This window comes from Alosa pseudoharengus, unplaced genomic scaffold (assembly GCF_046254945.1).
Source record: "Alosa pseudoharengus isolate Yale_2024_CS ecotype anadromous, Long Island Sound unplaced genomic scaffold, YU_APseudo_1.1 YU_APseudo_1.1_scf_17, whole genome shotgun sequence".
Lineage (NCBI taxonomy): Eukaryota > Metazoa > Chordata > Actinopteri > Clupeiformes > Clupeidae > Alosa > Alosa pseudoharengus.
In genome coordinates this window covers 22,849,675-22,872,303 of record NW_027468640.1, presented here as the reverse complement: position 1 = coordinate 22,872,303, position 22,629 = coordinate 22,849,675, and the positions used below count along the sequence as shown (strand labels likewise).

Sequence of the window (22,629 nt, the reverse complement as noted above, 5' to 3'; positions counted from 1 at the left end):
GACAGTAACAGTGAATATTTGAACTGTACAGCTGAGGTTTGAACTTAAAGGAACATGCCAAGTCTGAAGCACCCACTGTTACCATAGTTTAACATAGTATAAGTATATATATATGATCCCGTGAGGGAAATTTGGTCTCTACATTTATCCCAATCCGTGAATTAGTGAAACACACTCAGCACACAGTGAACACACAATGATACTGCTACTGCGAACACACACTAATCTGCTACAGCGGCACTCGGGGAGCAGTGAGGTGTTAGGTGCCTTGCTCAAGGGCACTTCAACCGTTCCTACTGGTCGGGGTTCGAACCGGCAACCCTCCGGTTACAAGTCCGAAGCCCTAACCAGTAGGCCACGGCTGCCCCAAAGTTCATTGAGGCTATAACTAGCCTAAAGCACCCAAAAGTGACAATCTTGCAGTTTCGTCTAGGAAGTGGTTGGTATCACTGTCTCCAATGTACACAGGGTATACCATAAATATTGGAGCCAACAATAGTTAACATTGCAGGTGCTTATTTTATATACCATAGGTATGTACCGAAGCAAGCCTTCTTAGCCTATAGTGGTTCAAAAGCAAAGGGCACTGCCTTGAAGTATGCTCATTGTCAGCACTGTGCTTATATTATTCCACTGGTCTCACAGACCTCCTGCCTCCAAAGACAGTTTTTACCTCTTAATATTCCTTCTTGCACTACAAACCGTAGCCTAACCTGTGCTTCCATGCACATGGGCTATGAGACATGCTGCATCTCTATAAGAGCATAAAGGTTTCCTATTAGTACACTCAAAACATAGTATTTTAGTATTTCAGAACAAAATCACAATGGAAAAGCTTTGTGTTACAATTACAGAGTTACAGCCACTGTACTGCACAGGGGTGCATTTCCCAAAACCATAGTTGCTAACCTGTTAGGGGTGCTGAGCGAGCAGCCCAGCCTGCTTGTGCTGTCAGGCCAGTGCGACATTTGCTGGCTGGTATATTGGCCTTGCGCAAATTGTCAACTGTTGAGGGAGGCCTCGAAGTCCTGCCTGTTCCTCCTACATGGTCCAAGTAATGCTGTCAGTGTGACACACCTCCCACTCCCACATCCCTTTATGGTGCCTTTATGAGACCTGTTTCCTGGCATTACTGCGCACAGTAATAGGCTAAAACATTTCCTACCTCTCAGTAGCAACATGTAAAAGACACCGGGCTTATTATACAGTAAAAATACAGTAAACCAATGTACAATTTAACCACAGGATTGTGCCTCAGTTTTACTGCTGATATTATCTTTGTTTCTCATATGCATGTACTTTTGGACATATAAGTTTCAGGGGTTTTTTTGTTTTGTTTTTTACAGTCAGTGACCTTTATAATGCAATGATACTGTGCAATCTAATATCACATTTCTTGTCCTTAAGTTCCTGCTTTATTGTTCTCGTTACTGCAATTTGTACTGCGTTTTGTCAGTAATAACCAAATACATGTGTGCCAATGAAACCACTGGTGTACTTATAAATAAATCTGACTTGGAACCACATTCCTTACTTTCCAGTAGTTTCCCATCTGTTCTTGTCTCTCTATAACTGACTTTCATAGTAAGATTAAAACGTTTTTGTAATCAGTGACACCCAGCTTGAATGATTTAATAGTTTATTGTAAGTGCACATCTGAAATGTACCTAGAAATTCAAAACTGGTATACCACATTGCCATGTCCAGTTTCTGGTGATATTGAAAAAGAATAAATCAACCTAGATAGCCATTAAATGGATTCCATGGATGCCTCTACCTGACCTTTTATATGACAAATTAGTTTCACTTTGTTGCCCTCTATAGGCCATGGGTAAGTTGAATATAGGTTATATCATCTACTACAACATCCTCACTCACTGTTGGTAGGCTACAAGACATTATATCATATTCAAATGTTAAGATGCTGTAAGATTTTGTTGTGGAAAGGCTGGTTGGAACACTTTTCACTCTTGGTTATATTTCTCCGTCTTACAGTGCGTTGAAATGGTCAAATTGTGAATAACTGAAAGCTTGGGATGTCAGCTACAAAATGTATACATTCAATGTCAACAAATGATCCCTTGTTTTGAGTTATATATGATTAAAGTGGTGTTGTGCACGTGTGCCAACCTGCCCCATGCACAGGGGTTGGTTGGCACATGTAGTCGGGGTTGGTTGGAACACCTATGTTATAGTCCTTTGCAGTACTCCTTTTGCTTTTGTTTGAAGTGCTCATCTATACCACTGCCTGTATAGGGCTTTGCTGATGTCTTTCCTGTGTGTTTTTCTTCAGTAGGGCCCACCGTCAAGACCAATTTGGTCCCTATACCGATTTTTTTTTACTTCAAATGTTTATAAATGTCTGAAATGCTTCCAAATGTAAAAGTATGTTCAGTAATTAACAATGTTAAAATAAAGATTGATGATGTTTTATGTGTAAAATAAGTTTATAGATTTGTCACAAAATAGCCATAAGGAATGTATGTGCCAACCAACCCCAAAATCAAGTGTGCCAACCTGCCCCGCCCACATTAGGTCAAACTTTTTTGCACAAATGCTGTTAGCCTGCTAATATCAGTCACCTCAGGTTTTCAAACTTCATTCATTTTATATCCCTAGCTATTACCCTTCTAGGATGTATTTAGTGGGAGGTGCATATTCTAAGTTTTGACACTACAAAATTAAAAAGTTGTTCTCACCTAAAGGGTTAATGACCTGGAGACCAGTTACATACATGAGTTTACTCAATAAGGCCGTCAGTTTAGTGTTGGAATTTTGTTGCAGCTCCCTCTAGTAGCCTGTTTCAACCTGCCCCTGTTCCAACCAGCCCCGGTCTCGCCTAGGCTCTACTTAATGATCAGGACATCTCATTTCAATTTCAATTTATTTGTAAGGGACAGTGTGCAATTAAAACATAAATGTAAACATTTGATGCACTGCACCAGAGTTAGCCTTGGGCTAATTTACATCTGTGGTCCCACAGGAAGCACAAATACAATATACAAGCACAAATACAAATACAACATTTTAAAAACAAAACATCGCTCAATAAGTAATTTCTGTCTCCTTGATTCCTCCATCCTATTTACATTCCTTCCTCGTTTCCCTCGCAAGACTAATTAGGAGAAAGGGGAGAGGGAAGATGGACAAATAGAGAAATTAGATGCATCCCTATAATATAATTTTCCCTGGTGTTTCCTAGTTGATGGAATGAGCCTATTCTGCGTGTGGATCTTTCAAGAGAGGTCTAAAGACATAGGCTACTGTATAGTTTACACCTAATTCATTCATTTGATATTACATTGACATTATTGTTATTATTACTAATTCACTTAATGCAGGCTTAACAACTTAAAAACGTTACTGTTAATGTTCATATTCATATTCTGTAAGTCGCTTTGTACAAAAGCGTCAGCTAAATTTCATAACAGAGAAATTCTCTGCCAACCATGATCATGATTTTACATGAGGACTTTGTTTCGTCGAGTGATAATGACGTAGTAGTTGTGTTCGAAGCGCAAAGATGGCCACGGCGGGTTGGCTGCATGGCTCCGTCAGTATGCGGCTGACCGAGGGGTTGGTGTCAGTTTTGAAAGAAGAACGACCCGAATATTTGCCCTCAGTTTTGGCAAATTATCGGGAGCATGGCGTGATCCCGACGCAGGTAAAATAGCTTCACGAGTGTGCTTTCAGTGACCCCGCTGTTAACATAACGTCAGCTAACGTTAGCTATGATAGCAAACTGTATTTAACAAAACGTTAGCTATCCTTGCTTGCGGGAAGGTAGACCCCACTCTTGGCTTCCTGGATCTTTTGTTAAGTTACTATGAGCCTGGAGTAGCCATGTAAAGATGTTTTGAATAATTGATTGTATCCATGTGTTCTTGGTCCTCCGCAGTTTAATCTGTCATCATACTCACAAGGATGGACGCAGTTAACGTTAGCCGCATATTGTCGTGGCTAGTTAACAAGTCCGCAACACAACTGATGTTGAAATTGCATAATTAGGTTAAATAGAGCACCATTAGGTTCCATTGGTCGATGCAATTGGTCGTCAGTGCTGTCTCTTTTCTGATGAATGTTATTGGGGTAAACGGTGCATGTATGCTTACAGAATAGTGCAGCGGTTGGTGGTCTCGTGGGACTCAGCAACGCACGTCTAGGCTCAAGCAAAACCAGGTGAGCTCCTCTGAAAGGTGAACTCTGCAGTATATGATGTGGAAGTAAGACGATCATTGCACTGTCCTGATGGTCTGACATAATATAGCATGCCGTTTGTAAATATCCAACTGTTTATTTTACTTGATAATGGCACATTAAATACACCCCTTTGTGTTTGTGTGTACGATAGATTTGAGGGTCTCTGCCTCTTATCGGTGCTGGTGAAGGATGGCTCCAGCGAGCTGTTCCAGCAGCATTGCCTGTCATGGTTACGTTCTGTGCAGCAGGTTATTCAGGTGAGCAGACGCACTGAGATGATCAGGTGTTATGCAAACACAGGAGTGCCCAACCATCCAGTGCTGCTAGACGTTTTTTTTCAGGTTGATATGTTAGAGATGTTTACGTCCTCATTACATTTATCTTTCATCTTTATAGATATATAGAGTTTAATGAACACATGTTTGATTGGTATTCAAATTAATTGGAATTTGTGTAGTTAGATTATCTTCTGTCTCTTCACTCTAGTCACAGGCCCCACAACCCTCAGTTCAACTGGCAGTTATGGTACTAAAGGACCTACTGCAGTACTCCTCTCAGATCCCAGAACTGTCCAGGGAGATCGGACTGAACTGCATACTGGGCATCCTGACCTCCTTGCTTAGTCTGAAGGCAGAGGTATGTCTGGAAACGTTCTGACATTTTTGTAAATAAGTGTGCTCAAGTAGATTTCTTTTTTTTTGTTTTGTCTAGTTTTTGAGGTTAGTGACCTTTTTCTAGCCTTGCGAGCCAGACCCACATTAAAATGTAGGGTCTGGGCACTCACCGTTCGCAGTGCTCAGTCCGAGGGGCGGGATAATCAGTTGTCTTTCAAATTCCCTCTGCACGCAATAGGACAGCGGCAGCGCTATGAGTCCCATGCGGAGCTAGTTGGCTAGTTCAAACGTTTGCCAACATAATAAAAGCTTAACTCGTGTCACACTGTTCACCAGCAGCAACATCCATCTTTTTTGTTTTCAAGTAGCAGGGAATTCAAGCCAAACCGTTGCAACTCTGCCATCAATCATTATGTTAAGCCCACCTAACGACTCTATACACGATTTCAATGGCCTGATTTAGTTTCGATTTCTGGAGCTCACAAGCCAACGGAGAGTTGCTAGACTAGCCCTGGCAGCAAATGTAATTTGCTGCCGCTAGGGGCGCGTCTAGATTTCTAGGCCTTTAGCGCGTCTAGATTTCTAACCTTTTTCAGTATTGAGGAGACATTTGGAGATGGCAATAGGGTCATTCCAGGTCAAATCAGATAAAGCAGTTGCTGCACCGTCTCATATTTTGTTCAAACCTTGTCAACATCAAAAATATTCAAATTCTGTCTTCATATTATTTTCAGCCCTTTAAGTTACCTCATTTTTACAGCCTGAAAATCAAATTGTCTGATAAGCAATGTTTGGGCATTAATATAATGAAAAGTATTTTTCGTAGGCAGCCCAAACTTTGTAGGGTGAAAGACAAACATGTTCTCAGTATGAATGAATATGACTGGCACTTTATACACAAAATGACTATAAACGTAGCAATTCCCACGTTGATCTTTGGTCATTTTGTGTCAAATCAGACAAAAGTCCAGGAAAATGTTTGCTGCACCGTCTCAGATTTTGCACAAAGTTTGTCTACCTAATACCTAACCTGGTGATATTGAGGGTCTTGTAAACTATTTTTTTTATCCACATGGCACCAATCATTTATTTGTCCGGAAATATAATACTTTATTAACATTGAGCCAAAATTTTAGGTCAACAAATGCACATGAAGATATTAGGTTCATTCCGTGTCAAATTAGATAAGGTTGTTGCTGCACCGTCTCAGATTTTGTTCAAACCTTGTCTATTTCAAGAATGCTGGGTGTTTGGCAGAAGACCTGTAGAAACCACAATGTTTGAAGGCCTAGGACTAATATTGTATATGCAGCCTCCCATATAGAAGATGTAATGTATTATGTATTATTACCATGTTGCTATTAAGGCTCAAAATGGGGTTGGAAGGGAAATCATTTTTTCCAGGTATGACAGTGACACCCTATATCAAATCCAACTTGAGAAAGTTTCTCTTAATATTATATCCAACATTTGTGAAAATGTCAATTTCCGAAATATTACACTGTGAAACAAGTTAAGAAATGTTGTGGATTACCTGTATGGCTCAACTGCCACAATTTGAAGTGTTTTTTTTCCTGTCATCCATTTTTACTTACTTACTTTATCTACCTGTGTCTGATAGTCCCACCTGGTAGCGATGGAGGGTATGATGGCATGTATGACTTACTACCCTCGTGCCTGTGGGTCTTTGAGGGTGAGTGATTAGAAACTTGGTGTCACTTCAGATAATCTTTTCTGATAAAAAAAATATCCACGTGGTGTTATGGATGGTCTGTGGATGTTATTTGTAACTGCATGTGTTTTACTGTAACAGGAAAAACTGGGAGCCTATTTCCTGTCTAAAATGGATTCTGACAATCCCAAAGTGCAAGAGGTTTGTTGGTCACCATAATTTCATTCAGCTGCATGAAACGTCTGAATATTTACTCAGCTAATTATTTTTTCTGAAACTGTAAACTCTGTCTTAATCCAAAGGTGGCGTGTGAATGTTATGGTCGCTTGCCTTGCCTGGGTGGTGTTCTGGAGAGAGGTGGGGGCGGGCGCAGAGCAGAGAGCTGGACCAATCAGACTCACTGCCTCCTAGCTACCGCTAACAGCATTCTTGCACAGCTTTACCAAGGAGCAGAGACTGGTAAGCATGCTTTACGCACTTTCTAAGGTGTATATACGAATATATGGACACAAAGACAGGATTTCTCTTTAGATTCATTTTAACAGATTGAAGAAATGTAGAAAGATATTACTGTAACTGTCCTTTTCTGGCATATATTTGAGCATTTAGCCCTAAGAGGCCGTAATATTGATAATAGTGCAGTGATTTTTAGAGCAGCCCAGGTGCATTCCAACCCCCCCCCCCCCCCCGCCCCTTTTAGCTGTTCTAAAATGAAATTTACAGTCTCTGGAGTTATTGCTTTTTCTAAAAAGTTTACTATACCTGGAAAGGTTTCATAACATATAGACACCACATCAAGAAACATAATTTGTTTATCAGATTCAGATTTTATTTGTCACATGCATACAATGCAGTGAAATGTTACAGTCGGCTCCATGTTAAGTAAAAACACACAAACTACACACAAAAATACAATGGATTCCTGTACCTGAATTAAGTCTAATCCTTTACTGAACTGTTTTAGCTGACGGTGAGTGTGTCTCTGACAGAAGCTCATGTAATGTTTCCTCATAGAGGGAGTAGTGCAGTATGAGGGCCCAGGCCTGGAGTTGCCCTTCCCTCCTCTTGATGACATCGACCCCCTCCTGATGCTCCAGCTCAGCCACCGATACAGGGCTGTGTGCCTGGCTCTTAAACACACACTCAGGTACTTATTCAGGGCTGTGTGCCTGGCTCTTAAACACACACTTGGGTACTGATTCAGGGCTGTGTGCCTGGCTCTTAAACACACACACTCAGGTACTGATTCAGGCCTGTGTGCCTGGCTCTTAAACACACACACTCAGGTACTGATTCAGGCCTGTGTGCCTGGCTCTTAAACACACACACTTAGGTACTGATTCAGGGCTGTGTGCCTGGCTCTTAACACACACACTTGGGTACTGATTCAGGGCTGTGTGCCTGGCTCTTAACACACACACTTGGGTACTGATTCAGGGCTGTGTGCCTGGCTCTTAACACACACACTTGGGTACTGATTCAGGGCTGTGTGCCTGGCTCTTAACACACACACTCAGGTACCTATAGTACAGATAAACTCAGCTGGTCATACTGAAGAAGAATGAGAAGATTACTGTAAAATGTGGTGTTTACATTGTTTGTTTGTTTGTTTGTTTGTTTGTTTGTTGCCTGCTAGTGTGGACTCTGGCTCTCCCGTCCGACTACCTGTTCAGCACATCCTTAACTTTGTGTGTCGGGCGCTGGGCGTGAGCAACAAGAGCATTGTGAGTGTCTTTCTCATTCAGTATACATTCTCTACTCACATCGGTGGCCATTTAGCTTACAGGTTTCCGCTTATTATGGATGAAGGATTTCTCATGTTTGTTTTCCTTGTCAGAACCTCACAGGCGATGGCTGCCTGAAACTGCTGGTCTTGCCTTCTGTACATAGTGACACTGTGGACGTCCTGTCTACGCTTATCAAAGTGTGAGTAACATAATTACTTTAAATATCGTTTTTAAATTAAAGTAGTCAACTCTTATAATAGACAAGCTAGTAGTAGTCAGGGGTGTGGACTCGACTCACATGACTTGGACTCGAGTCAGACTTAATTTTGATGACTTCAGACTCGACTTGACAAAATTAGAAATTACTTGCAATTCGACTTGGACTTCCATGGTATTGAGACTTGACTCAGACTTTGCCCCTTTGACTTGTGATGACTTGTAATGACTTGCGGCATGGGTAAAATTATTTGTTTCTTATAAAAAACATTTGTTTTCTGCCCATATAAAGTTCATCATTAACGTAACACCTGCAACTCCGCGTTATTTTGCATTGAATGCAGAGTTTCCTATCTAGTATGAGAAAGGAAAAGGGATGAACATCACTCACTGATCATCCTCCTATTGTCGTCTGACTAAGTGGATCCTCTGATATTGTGATGGATCCTCTGATCTTGTGATGTGGTTCGATAGCCTAAACAATTTCATTCGTTCCACGGAGCTAATTGAAACTATCACAGAATCATCATCAATGACTGATGGCGTTTAAAATTTACACCCATATCAGCGTTTTGCAAAATAAATAGTAAGGAAGGTGAAGTTAAATAAATGTTTATTCACCTGGTATTGAGTAGGCTATGGCCTTGATGACATTATGAGCTCGCAGAGGGGGTAAACAGAGTTATTTGTTAGCTTTTGTTTGCTCCAACCGGTTTTCCATCACTCATTTGCATGTCAAGTCAATCATATTTTACTGTGTGGGGAGTGGGGGCCCAATATTATACAGTGTGCTTGCTACAGAGAAGGTCTCACTCACAGAGGTTAGAAGGAGGGGGGGCAGGGGATAGCTGCACGTCGCCCTACTGGAGCGGGGAATAGCGCACAACTAACGCAGTTAATGGGCTAAAGTCAATCACACCACGGATTGCCTCCAAAATGCATATTTCATTCATAATATTCGTAAGAGGCCATACGTTTCACATAGATGTTATTTATGCACTCACACAGCCACACACACAGATATACACATGCACTATTCTGTTTTATTGTCTGCTAGACAAGTGTCTTATGTAGGCCTGTAAGTTTAGAGCAGGAAGGATGACTGTTAATTTGAAATTTAACATGACAGTTTCCCTGTTACTCCTATCCCTGCTCATTTGTGTTGTGTGTAGGCCTACTGTATATTAAACATGTTTTTTTTTTTAATTATTATTATTATTTAAATATTAGTTCTTAATATGATTAACGGAAACATTATGACACACTGTAAAAGCTATTCACTCACCAAAATAGTCATACACACACACACACCTCACATAGCCTACCTCACCCCTCACTCAATTAAAGCTGTAGCGTGACTGTTTGAACATTGGACATGGAATTGCCAGTTAGCAAACTCGTTAAATTCAAAACCAGTATTCACTTTTTCTTTTCCTCAGTAAGAGAATAAAGGATACTTTGTTTGTCTTTGGGCATGTGATTTTAAAACTTTTTCAATTTGTAAAGATGATATATTCATAAGAATGATATTGAAAGTATACAGACTTGTTTAGGACTCGGAAAAAAATAAGGACTTGGACTCGACTTGGCTTTGGTGAGACTCCACTTGGACTTACTTAAGACATCTCTTGGGACTTGGGACTTGACTTGGACTTCAGCGTTAAGACTTGAGACTTACTTGTGACTTGCCAAACAGTGACTTTGTCCCACCTCTGGTAGTATATGTTGGGGACCCCAAAAAGTTAATGTTGGGGTCTATTACACCATGCCTTATTTACCATGGGGTAAAATCTGGTACACATTCAGGTTGCAAAGCAGTAGGAAAAAAATATTTATTTGGCCCTTTAAAAGAGGGAATGTTTCTTTTGCCATTTTTGTCAAATTTCAATGCCAGTATGACCATCTTATTTGGATTCTCCACCCTTTCATTTAGAATGGGGAGATTGTTTTAAGGAGTGTTAGGGGCTTTTGCATTTATTCAGATAGGATAGTGAAGAGTGGTAGGAAACGAGATGAGGAGAGAGGGATTGGTGGGATAGAGGAATGGCCGCGGGTCAGATTTGATCCGGGTGCCTGTGAGCACTTGGACCCGAATGTGGTATGGACGCTGTAGCCAGCTGCACCACAGCTCACCCAGGAAGGGGAGATCTTTAATGATTGAAATTACTGCCAGCAGGCATTGCCAGAATGTCTGCTGAGCGCATTAGCTGCTTAAAAGGCATTTAGTAATTTAAATCGCTAAATAATTGCCATTGAATTTAGCATTGACGTTGTCCTTCTGTGTGTGTGGTAATGGCAGTGTTGGAGGGGGCCTGGCACAGTACAGCAGTGTGCTGACCAGACTGTTCTCTCAGTCGTTGTCATCTTGGACTCCACCACCAGAGGCCGGTATTGGCCAACAGAGAGCATACAGGTAACAGACCATAAAATTAACATGTTTAATAACCATTTGGCCAGTTCACAGAAAGCACACTCATTGTCTTCTCATTTTTCACTGAATGTATTAAATCAGTGTTCCATCCATCAAGGAACTCGTGTCTGATAGGAAATGGAAATAAAAGTGTATTTATTAGGAAATATGTGTTTGCTATGTTAGTTAATGAGATGGTTCAGGGCTGTGATTCTATACCCAGTCTGAAATAAATCCAGAGAAAAACTGGACTCAAGTCATTTAAATGAACTTGTTTTGCAAGGCTACGTTCAGACTAGGCTTCCTTTTTGAAGCTACCAGTGTCAGTTTTACATTATCATCATATGGAGTAAAAAGTCCTCAGTTTTTTTTTTTTTTAAATGCTGTCGCTGGCGTTTCTTTCTGAAGCTCAGAGTGTCTTTTTGAAGTTGACAGTGGTTCAGCTTCTCAGAAAAAGGCATCCCACATCAAACGTTTTTATTTTGACAGCTGACCAATTACAAGCTGAGTAATGAGACATTCGTAACCAGCAGAAATGGAGACCGTAATGGTGGAGAAACTTATTACGATCGGCTTTGAGCACAATGAGCTATATGAGATTTAAAATGCATCACCATATTCATTTATGGAGTTAAACTGGACGTGTCCCAAATTTTCTAGTCAGCGCATGTTTTTATTGCAGTCGCTTGAAAAACGAGCATCTTAGCTACCATTTACTCTTGTTTGGTACACATTGTTATGGCAGCAAAAGACTCCTTTAACTTTGTTGCCAGTGTTTTTTCAGAATCAAAAAAGTGCCTTGGCCAACAGAAGCCTAGTCTGAACATAACCTTAGGGGATATTGTGTGGTTGCACTCAAACACTACTGTTTTTGTTCTTGCGCATAGTGCTGTGCGTGTGTGCCTCTACCGCACATTAGAGCTGTGGGTACGAGTGGGAGGGGCCTCAGCATGTGTTCTACAAGGAAGTCCCACCCACTCAGAGCTCATTTTCACCCATCTGATGGGTGACCTCACACCAGGCGCAGAGGCCATCAAGGTGAGCCTAATTAATTTATGTTTATGTTACTTGACCGACGCCTAAGTCCAAAACGATTTACAACAGTATCAATAATCATTTCATTATCATTAAAAAAATAAGTCTAAAACAAAGTCAAAACTAAAAGACTACATTGAACATGATGATGATGATTATAATGATTATGATGGCAACAATAATGACAAGACTTTGTAATAACAATAACCAAACATGTACACAACATTACTCTGTACAGACTATGTGCAAGGTAAACATAAGAGTCTTTAAATGTTTATAATGTCATGCATGTGTTGAAATGCTGTTTTTTTTTTTTTTAAAAAGTGCATCTTCAGTGATGTGTGTTTGTGTTTGTCCTTATGCCACAACCAGCTTAAGGTCGGGCCTTCAGTAGGATCTGACATGGTCGCCCCTGCTAAAGCAGGGCCTCGACGGACGAAGGGTTTAGGCCTGGGAGACACAGGGACGATGACCACACAGCGGAAGGGAGATTCGTTGGCCAATCAAGACACCTGCCTATCTGCACTGAGAGGTTTGGCCCTTGCTATGTCAGAGGACAAATTGAGTGTTACATATATTGCTTCAGAAGAATTGTAACCATTTAAATTAATATTTATAAATGACTTCCTTGCAGTTCTGAGACACATTATTCTCAACAGTGGGACTCTTCTGAAAGATGAGCTACATAAGGTTTGTTATGTGAATATTTGTCCATGGGTGTGGGGCTAAAATAAATTTGCTGAAGTTTGCTAACCCTCTGCCTGCTGGAGATACTGAACTTTTGAAATGCTGCAGAGCAGAGAACAGTCAACTCCTGAGCCATCATGCATTTTTCTGACCGATAGTGTACCATTGTTTAAAGTGGAGGTGAAGTGGTTGCTTCCGCTTGCATTGCATCCAGGCATTAACTGATAAAGATCTCTGCTAGACCCAACCAGTACTTCTTAGGCTATGGACAAGCATTTTTTCTGTAATAGGTGTTTTCAGATTAGTTTGCCATCAAGGAGCTACAAAAATGGTTTCTGCAGTGGCAATGAAGAGCCTGAACCTGTGAAAATGGGCCTTTTCATTTAGCACTTAGGAGTGTGGTTCAACTGTCCTTTTATTTTTGTGCAAAGAAATGGTGCAGATATTAATAATATTTCCCCAATTCAGTTTTGTCTAGCACTTGGTTCTGTGCAGTAGTTTTCCTACAGTCACTCTGGAGACAAACAATGGAAGTTGGTTAATTAGTTAACTATTAATTAACCAGTTAATCAGTTAACATTTTTAAACTTCCTCTTCATGTCACTGTGTCTCAGGTGGAGGGATTGGGTGATGGTTATGTGCTATGTGTTCATCTTTTTTTCCCCTTCTTTGTCATACTCAGAGACTGCAGGACATAGTAGTCCCCCTGTGTGTTCGGCTACAGCAGCAGCAGCAGTTGTGTGACGTGGAGTTGAATGGTCAGTATGGAAGTCCTGCCCCACGCCGTGAGCTCTACCGCCTCCTGCTGGCCCTGCTGCTGGTGCCTTGTCCGCGCTGGCCACCCCCACTCGCCTGTGCCGTGTCCTTATTCAGCCATGGACGCCGAGACCGCAGTTTGAAGGTCAGGCTCGCCTCGTGTCACTTCATTGGCCCTTGTGTTCTCGTGACCTGGGTCTTATGTGTGGGTGTTTTCATCGTCAGTTTTGCCTCTGTATGATGGAAACTTCTGAGTTTTGAGGTTATGTTTGACTGGTGTAAGAGCTGGTTTTGACAGCCTACATAATTCACTGGTAAACTAAAGGTAAACAATCATTAAGAATCTCACAATTTAATTTAATTATGATTTCCTAGGTCATGATGTACTATTATCATAAATTTTACAATGATTATTCTGGCACCTTTATATAATTTTGAGGATTAGCCCCACCCATCATCTTACAGTTAGCACCATGTAGCCTACTTTATTACTCAAAATTTGAGCTATAAAGATCAACCCACTGCATCTGGAGGTTAGCTTGATAATGATCAGATTGGTTTTTTTTAGACATCCGTAGTTTTCATGCGACCACACTAATGTAGCTTAAAGACTTGCTTGGTTGTTTGGAGTGAATATCTGTTCAGTGAGACACATTCGTTTTTCAGCCAGTGTACTCAATGCTAGACAGAGACTGACACATCTACATTGGCAGACACACCTATGCATATAGTACGGCTATCCTACAAACAGAAAAGGCAACTTGTGGGTAAAGATATTTCGTAAATAGAGCTGACTTGCTGTAACTTGTGGGTTGTTGCCTCATGTGCAGTAGGTTTTTCTGGTTTCGCTTTCTCATTTCCATCTCTCTCTCTCTCTGCAGGTGTCTTCGTTCTGTGCGGAGGCTTTGACCATATGCAACTGCTTGCTCCACCCTCGCACCCCCTCCATCTCTCTCCCGCTGCCGCCCCTCGCCCTCAAGCCTACCTCAGCCGCGCCGGTCCTTCCGCCCTCCCAGAATCCCGTCTTGTCCCTTCCGAACCTCCTGGCCGGCTCCGCTCCAGGCCCTCCATTCCCGCCACGCCACCCCCTCTCCCTGGGTCCGGCTACCTTGCTGGGGTCCTTGGAGAACCACCTGTCCCTTGCTGCTCCGGTGCTGCCTCCGACCATCCCCAGTATGCCGGGCGATCTGCTGTTGTCACCCTCGCAGCCGGCTGACCTGGCGGGTCTGGGAGCTCCTGAGGCCCAGCGTCACATCTTCATTCGCTACGACAAAGAGGAGCCCGAGGACGTGGAGATCTCTCTGGAGAGCGACTCGGACGACAGTGTCGTGATTGTGCCCCCAGGCATGCTTGAGCAGATGAAGCAAGATGGCGCCGTGTCTAACGCTCCAACCATGACCACCAACTCTGGCCCACCTGCCCCGGCTCCCACAGCGGGACCGTGCCCCCCCACAGTCCCAACAGTCACCGGGACCGAGGCTGTCAGTTCTGGAGATACTCCGCTAGCCAGTGAGCTCCCCACACCTACATCTCTCCCCCACCAGGTCTTGCCTGCCACCCCCAGCACTAGCAGTTCCTTCCCTGGTGGCCAGGCCAACCCGCTGGTGCCTTTGGTGCCTCCTCTGAGCTCGTCCACCCCCCTCGTACCAGCGCCCCCTGTGAGCCTGGGGGAGTCACTGCCCGGAGCTCAACTGCAGCAGATGCTGATGCAGCCCTCGCCGTCACCATCCCAGCTGGGAGTGTCTCTGGGCGTTCACATGCACAACCACATGAACCCGTTGGCCGTCAGGCAGCAGCAGCAAAACCTAGCCAGCGAAGAAGAGCAGACGGTCATCAATATTAACAGCACCGATGAGGAAGACGAGGAGGATGAGGAGATGGAGGATGAAGATGAGCTGGGAGAGGAGGAAGAGGAGGAGGGACTAGATGAGGAAGAGGAGGAAGGCAGTGATTTCCCCGAGGAAGAGGAGGAGGAGTACTTCGACGGCGAAGAGTATGGAGATTATGATGAGGAGGAGGAGGATGGAGAAGATATTGAGGAAGAGGAGGAAGAGGGAGTGGAAGACATCCCACCACTGGAGGGCGAGGGTGAGCAGGATATAATGGAGAGGGAGGAAGGAGAGGTGATCAGACCCGAGGAAGAGCGGAGGATGGAGTTATTTAGCTTGGACAGAGACGGACTCCAAGGTGAAGGAGGAGACCGCGTGGAGGAGAAGACTGGCGTCTGCGAAGAGGAGGATGGAGGCAACGTTAAGGAAGGAGGGAGCTTGGAGGAGAAGGACCAGAGAGGAGCGACAGAGAGGGTGGAAGGCGTCTCGTCCTCCGCTGCGCCACAGAGCGAGCGGGATGGAGGCCAGACCATGGGGCCTGAGATGGAAGGGCCGGTCCAGGGTGAGGGGACCATCGGATTGGAGATGGACACTCAGGAGATCAGGTCGTGGGATCAGAAAGAAGCCCTACAGGAGGCTGTGTCATCCCAGGAAGCAGGTGCCGTAGAGCAGATCCAGGGGGTCGTGTCAGAGGTCAGGGATCTGGAAGGGCTTCAGCAGCAGCAGCAGCAGCAGTCCGGACCAGAACAGGAAGAGCTGGCCAGTTGTAGTGATGTCGGAGCCCCTGGACCGGAAATGAGATTGCAAGACCTGGAAGAAGCACCCAAAAAAGAGGATGCAGAGGAAGGCGAGGAAAAGGAGGGAGAGGAGTCGAGAGGAACCAAGCGGAAGTTGGATGACCTGGAGGAAGAGGTCGTGGAACAAAGCGGCGAGAAGAAAAAGGTAGAGTGCCACTGCCAAGTCACTTTTACTTTTTATAGCACATTTATAATCCACAAGCTAAAAGGAAGCTATAGGCTAACTGGTCATGAGTTCCATCTCGTCATTGCATATATCCAGTGTATGTACTTTTCACATATTTAAGTGTCATGTAAATAGAGTTTGGTGTTCATAGCCTGAACACATTTCTCTCTTTAGGGTCGTTACAATATTTCGTCTCTGTGATCTCTCCGCAGCTGGATGATGAGGCCATGGCGTCGATGCTGGCAGATTTTGTGGACTGCCCTCCCGACGATGAGGAACACCACCGTTCCTCTCCACCCAACTCTTAGGCTCGGATGAACCAGGATCTCAGTAGGACGCCAGAAATGTGTAATACTTTCATCAAGATCAAAAGGTGTCTGTCTACTCTCATTCTGTTCCAGTGTCAGTGGAATAAAACGTCCTTTCTCTTCACCCCATCCAAAGTGAAAGTGCTGGATGAATCAGTGATATTTATGAGAAGTGCTTGTTACATCTACTGTCTGTTATGGAAATGATGACACTATCATGTACATTGATGATAGGGGGGGGGGGGGTCTGTTGCAGTGATGACATGTAATGCTTTCCCAAAATCAGGCTGAATCAGAAAAAGCACAATGTGAAAAGTTAGACCTAACGAACGCTGACCATCTAAAGAAATACTGAGACACTGGTAGACGACAAAAATAACAAAGGGATATTGCAGCCATCAATGGGCAGTGGGACAAGAAGGCATATGGAGAGGGTCTCACATGTATCTTACATGGATTGTTGAAAGGCCAAACAGATGTTTGCTTTAACGGCCGATGTCATGCATGCTCTGATGGAGCCTATGTGTAATGTTTTCCTCCAGCTTTATCAATATTCTGTATTGTCTGTTTTTTATTCTTATTTTGTTACGCAAAATAAACATTGTAGGCTCATGATTCAGTAGTTGTTGTTTTTTCTTGGCACAGTTCAGTTTCTGGAAAAAGAATCTTTTCAGTCTGTTCATCCACGGTTTTCTTTTCATACTTAACTCCGTAACACTGAAACAACATGTGCAAGTGGTGTGTGTCTGTCTTTTCCTGGTCACATCGGGGGTAAGGGCCTTTTTACCCATTTTACCAGTTTTACGTAATCTCAAGGTGGAACATGAACATGTTTTGAATATCAGAAACATCTAGTTGAGTATGTCATTTTTATCTAAGCAAGGTGATTCACAAAAATAAATACAAGCAAATAATAGCAAATAAAAGTTCCAGAAGGTGAAGGACATAAAGTTGAAAGCATATATAGAACTTAAAAGGGCATAAACAGTGCATCTGATAAAAAGTGCATTTGATCAGTTATTAACAGAAAGCATCTAAGAATACTTTTAGTGGCCTTGCTTACCTCCAAATCCTGATTCATACTAAGATGTCCCAGATCTGCTATAGCATATAAATTGGGTCATCCTTGCATCCTATGTGCCTCAGACATATAAGGACATAATGCTATATTCTTACATTACATTAGGACATTCATTTTGACACAAGACTAAGACTTCAGACTAAATCAGTTTGCCAATTGAAGAGACCTTCACAAGTACTGATTATTCGGGAACTGTTTATTTTACAGAGGCATGCATTATATCCTTGTATTCGGTAAGGTATGCTGTTTATGATAAACGGTTAGCCTGGGAACACCGAGGCCTTCACATTGTTTAGGGGTATGTGTTGAGTAAAGAGACAAACTTGATGTGCCTAAATATCATCACCATCAGGTATGCTTCTAATGAGGAAATGTAATTGTTATCTAGACAAGGTGAATTTCTACCCACTGGAATGTAACAGGAAGGAAATTCAAACACACTTGATCATTAAACTATCAACACCAAGAAGACCGACGCCACACAGCAGCAGACACACAGATACACAAATCCATACCATGCATAATACATATCCTATTATAAGGTGAAGGAAGTATATCCCTGATATATATTTGGCCTGTAACATTAAGGAGAAATTAACAGCCTAAATACATATCACTAATCACATGGACGTGTATTTCTTTGGAACTGAGTAAACAACTGCATTTAAAACCTTCGTTTACGAGATTGCTACACTTCTGAAACAATTTGGTAAGAGTTTAATGCACCAGTTTAATTTCACTGTTAGTTACGCCCCTGCTGGAGGTATACGATAAAACAGATGTCATGGTTTTAGGTCCTAAAAAGATGAGGGATATCCTATCCCCATCACAGGCTACATTTACTGATCTTCGACTATCCTCATCCACAAGTGTTAAAAATCTAGGAGTTACAATTGACCAAGACCTATCACTAAATAATCACATAAAACAGATTACCAGCACTTCATTTTATCATTTAAGCAGTGTTGGGAGTAATGCATTAAAAAAGTAATGTAATTACAGTAATGCATTGCTTTTTGCTGTAATGCAGTCATGTAAGGCATTACCAATACAATTTCAGTAAGGGTAATATTTTACTCGGTACAATTCTCAGTAACTGAAGTTATTTTGCTTTTTAATCCAAAATGGAGAAATGCTCAATTGGCACCAGAGAAGATTATCCAAGAATTAAAAAGAGTCATCTATGCTGGTCCTGGAATTTGATTGCCTTGTTTAGATGACTGTAGAAAGGGAATTTGAGTTATCTCTGCCATTCATGCAACAGATCTAACATGGTTAGGCTATACTTCTCATTTCAAGCAGTGAGAATAACTAAAATGTTGCTTTTACAGACAAAGATCGTAGCCATTATTCTCAAACTATTTGCATTAAGTTTACACCACTGTAAGTGGAATGATAGGCAACCAGCAATGATGAGAACCATTTAAAGTCAACATACAATTTCACTATGGCTATATTTTACTATATTAAGTTGTGAGTGACCTTTGGCCTTTGGGGCCTACATTGTCCCATGAGCCATAACTGCAACCATTATATAGTTTTTTTGTTAGCCTTAAGCCTAGCTCAGTCATTATGTCATACCACATCACCTCCTGCCGTGTAATGAGCTGCATTGAACACATGAAGATCTATTGAGAACACCAAATCCATATTTCCTGTTATTTTGGTGAAAGTAATGTAAACATAGTGTAATGCCTTACAATCCAAAGACAGTAATATTGTAATGTAACAAATTACTTTGAGATGACAGTAACAAGTAATAAATAATGCATTACGCTTTTGAAGTAACTTGCCCAACACTGCATTTAAGGAACATTTCAAAGATAAGGAAGTCTTTATCGTTACCAGATGCTGAGAAATTAATCCATGCTTTTGTCACCTCAAGGATTGATTATTGCAATGCTCTATGCACTGGCTGCAATAACACCTGTCTAAAGAGCTTACAGCTTATACAAAATGCACCTGCTCGCACACTCACTAGAACTAAAAAATATGAACATATTTCCCCTATCCTGACATCCCTACACTGGCTGCCTGTTAAAAGTCGCATTGACTTCAAAATATTACTTCTAACATACAAAGCCATTAATGGCTAGGCACCAGAATATATTAAAGATCTCCTATAGTCCATATAACCCACCCAGACCGCTAGGCCCGTACAGCCTAGCGACCCATCACCCGCCTATGACAACTCTGCCCGGATTCCTGGCCCGTACTGCAGACCCACCACATGCCCTGACAACTCCTTTTCCCTGGACAATTCCAACGCTGGACTATTTGAACTTTCTGACACTAAATCAGGATTAATGCATTATCATACCGGATATGTAATCATCCTACCTCTTGTAACTTTCACCTCAGGTGGCTTTAAACACCATGTCCTATTCTCTACACCTGACTATCATATGCATTTGTCATGTATACAGACCTTTCTGTCCTGTATTTAACCCTAGGCAGATGGGTCAGGCCCTTGAGTCGTGGATCTGCTCGAGGTTTCTTCCTATATGTATCTCCAATTCTAGGGAGTTTTTCCCTGATACCCATGGGCCTTCTTTTCTTTTTTTCTCTGATTGTCTACACTCTGTAAAGCGCCATGAGACATGTTTTGGCGCTCTATAAGCACAATTAAATTGAATTGAAATTAGAGGTCGTAAGTCAATTAACCTTTCCCAAACTCACTCTGAATTACATTTAAGAAGGGTCTGGTGTCACCCAGGCTAGGGGGTTGGTGGTGAGGGAGGAGCAATTTTAGTGATTAACTATGCTAGGTTTAAACAAAAAAGGACTTTGGACTGCCACTGTCTAGTGCAGTGGTTCTTAATATACATCATTTGAAAGCTTGGACTCTTGGGAATCAATACATGACAATCGTGTTCATGTAAAATATGTGTAGTAGAATAACATTGTCAGATTAATCTAACTATGTCTCACTTAAATTTAATTAAAAATGCCCTCCTCCCCCTTTTCCCTACCCTCTAGCTGCAGTGTATATCCTCCTTAGCAATATGCTATATAGCATACTGGGTCTTTAAATATTCACAGGAATCCATAGAAATTGAATAATGATGTTATTTTATCCAATATTAGTTTATGTAAATTGTAAAGGCTAGTCCGAGGTGGCTGGAGTACACAATCTCCATATATAAGCACGTGTCAAAGAGGAGGCTCTGCTAGAAGAACCTAAAGTAGGCCTATAGGCTACACTGTAGCAATAAGTCACTAATTAGCACTCTGGAAAAAATTCGATCCAAGAAGACACCTTGAGACTGAAGAGAGCTGCCATTGACCACAAAGTTTAATTCACAAGTACTGACAATGGACAAAGTCTGACAAAGTACCACTAACCAGTAGAGTGAATCAAGGTATCTGCAGATAACCAGTTATGAGAAGGTGCACACATCTGAAATCCCAGTGCTGCGTCTTTTATACAGTTCACAATCTTTCAGGGCCTCCTAGTTTCCATACGTCACACGTCCAATCAGAAGTCAAGGTTATTCCCCCTTATTCCATAGTGGAATTTCCTTTTACAGTTTGCATTAAAAAATAATATGTGTGTGAGTTTTTGTACGGCTTTGGGTTCTTGGTACTTCCCTGTCATCAGTTCTGTTCTTTGAGTAGGCCTACGTCTCTAACGTTGGTCATGTTTTCCTCTTTTGCATGTTTAGGCTACCTGTTGGTTTTTAACTGTCCAGTGGCCTTACTTTTTGGCGTGCATGCAAATGCATAAGCTTAGGGGAACAGGACAATGATTCTACAGAGTAGGCCTTTTCAATGGAAACTACCACTCTCCGTGAGCTCTTCAAATTGATGTCTGTCAGTTTTTTATGTAAATCTTTCAGTTGCCTTTTGCATGAAGATGACTTATAATATTGTATTTTCACTCATCTTTAGCAGGGGAACCCTTAGTCAAATAATTTCAATATTATGTTATATGATAGCCAATGACATGGTGGTCCTAGCCAATGTATTTTTTAAAAACGTCATGTTTATATGGACGGTTCAGCTGGAAATGTGACCACGTTAAGGAGCAATGTTAGCGTACCATATGCTGTGCCATTTGACTGGTGTGTCAAATTACTCTGTGAGCCCGTTAATTATGTTTGCGCGCTATAGGCTACAATCTCCTAATCACTGTCCCTCTGCCATGTAATAGACTATGTTTGCTTAGGCCTCTGAAGTTCAAACTGTTGCTGACAACCTGAATGTCGGGTAAGCTAGAGCACATTTCTGCACAACTGACATTCCGTTTTTACCTGCCACAACTTCTGCATGCACTTTATAAGTCCATTTTGACGTGCGTACTGCTCACTGAGTTTTGGCTCTGAGCCAATGTGGGAGAGGTGGGGCGTAATAACAGTAGTTATTGGGCCAGTCTAGTGTCAGTATATAAATTGAACCAATGGGCCGCTGACTGTCCTTGATTTGGCCGATTGTTGCCCATGCGTGTTTTAAAATAACATTAACAAATAATAATTTAATTCTATCGGCCCAAAAGGTAAGCCGGCCCACCGAGAAAATGCCCGGTATGCCAGATGGTCAGTATGGTGCTGTTTTTTTTCAACTTGCTCAATGTCAATGATATAGTAATAATAATAATAATAATAATAATAATAATAATAATAAAGACACACCAACACTGCAGTGGGTGTGTTAATGTATATGAATTACTTCTGTTTTTTCTTAGTGTAGGAGTCAAGTGAAGTTAGCATCAACAACCCCTCATCCTCAAAGAAGGAAAAAGCTGTTTTGTCAGTGTTTTCTGACTACTTGTGATCTGACTTTTGATCTCATTTTGTCCTGTGAGGAATACAGTGTGTCAGAGAGTCAAAAGTTGATAATTTCACTGCTATCGTGCTAAGATTACAACTTTACTGAAACAGACCCCAATATGTGGGGTGGTGTGAGCAATGCTCAATGCATTTGTCCAAGCTACAAGCTCTGCCACCTGTGCCTCCCCCTTTTATCCAGAGCCTTTCCCGCCCTCAGAACCCTTCTGTCTTCCACTGTTGCCCACTCTCTTGCCCGTCTCTCACCACTGCATGCGGTGGCTTTGGTCATCAGCTTGTGTTGTGTCTGCACTTGGAACCACACCACTAGGTGTCAGTGTAATGTAGCATTATGGGGTTCTGAG

General features: G+C 42.1%; 1 protein-coding gene across 2 annotated transcripts; it reads left to right on the top strand.

The window, feature by feature from the left end:
- The first annotated feature begins 3,521 nt into the window (after window positions 1–3,521).
- Window positions 3,522–17,032, top strand: pelp1 (proline, glutamate and leucine rich protein 1). 2 transcript variants are annotated; one of them, XM_076288980.1, is made up of 17 exons: window positions 3,522–3,664; window positions 4,115–4,179; window positions 4,352–4,457; window positions 4,687–4,836; window positions 6,436–6,507; window positions 6,628–6,687; window positions 6,789–6,945; window positions 7,501–7,633; window positions 8,123–8,210; window positions 8,324–8,412; window positions 10,729–10,842; window positions 11,727–11,877; window positions 12,247–12,406; window positions 12,509–12,564; window positions 13,244–13,462; window positions 14,199–16,088; window positions 16,322–17,032. In XM_076288980.1, exons 1-17 carry the CDS (start codon window positions 3,524–3,526, stop codon window positions 16,415–16,417), a joined length of 3,747 nt encoding a protein of 1,248 aa, XP_076145095.1. In that variant the 5' UTR covers window positions 3,522–3,523; the 3' UTR covers window positions 16,418–17,032. The 2 variants fall into 2 exon arrangements, with proteins under 2 accessions (XP_076145095.1, XP_076145096.1); XM_076288981.1 differs by having other exon boundaries at window positions 16,284–16,368.
- The last annotated feature ends 5,597 nt before the right edge of the window (window positions 17,033–22,629 follow it).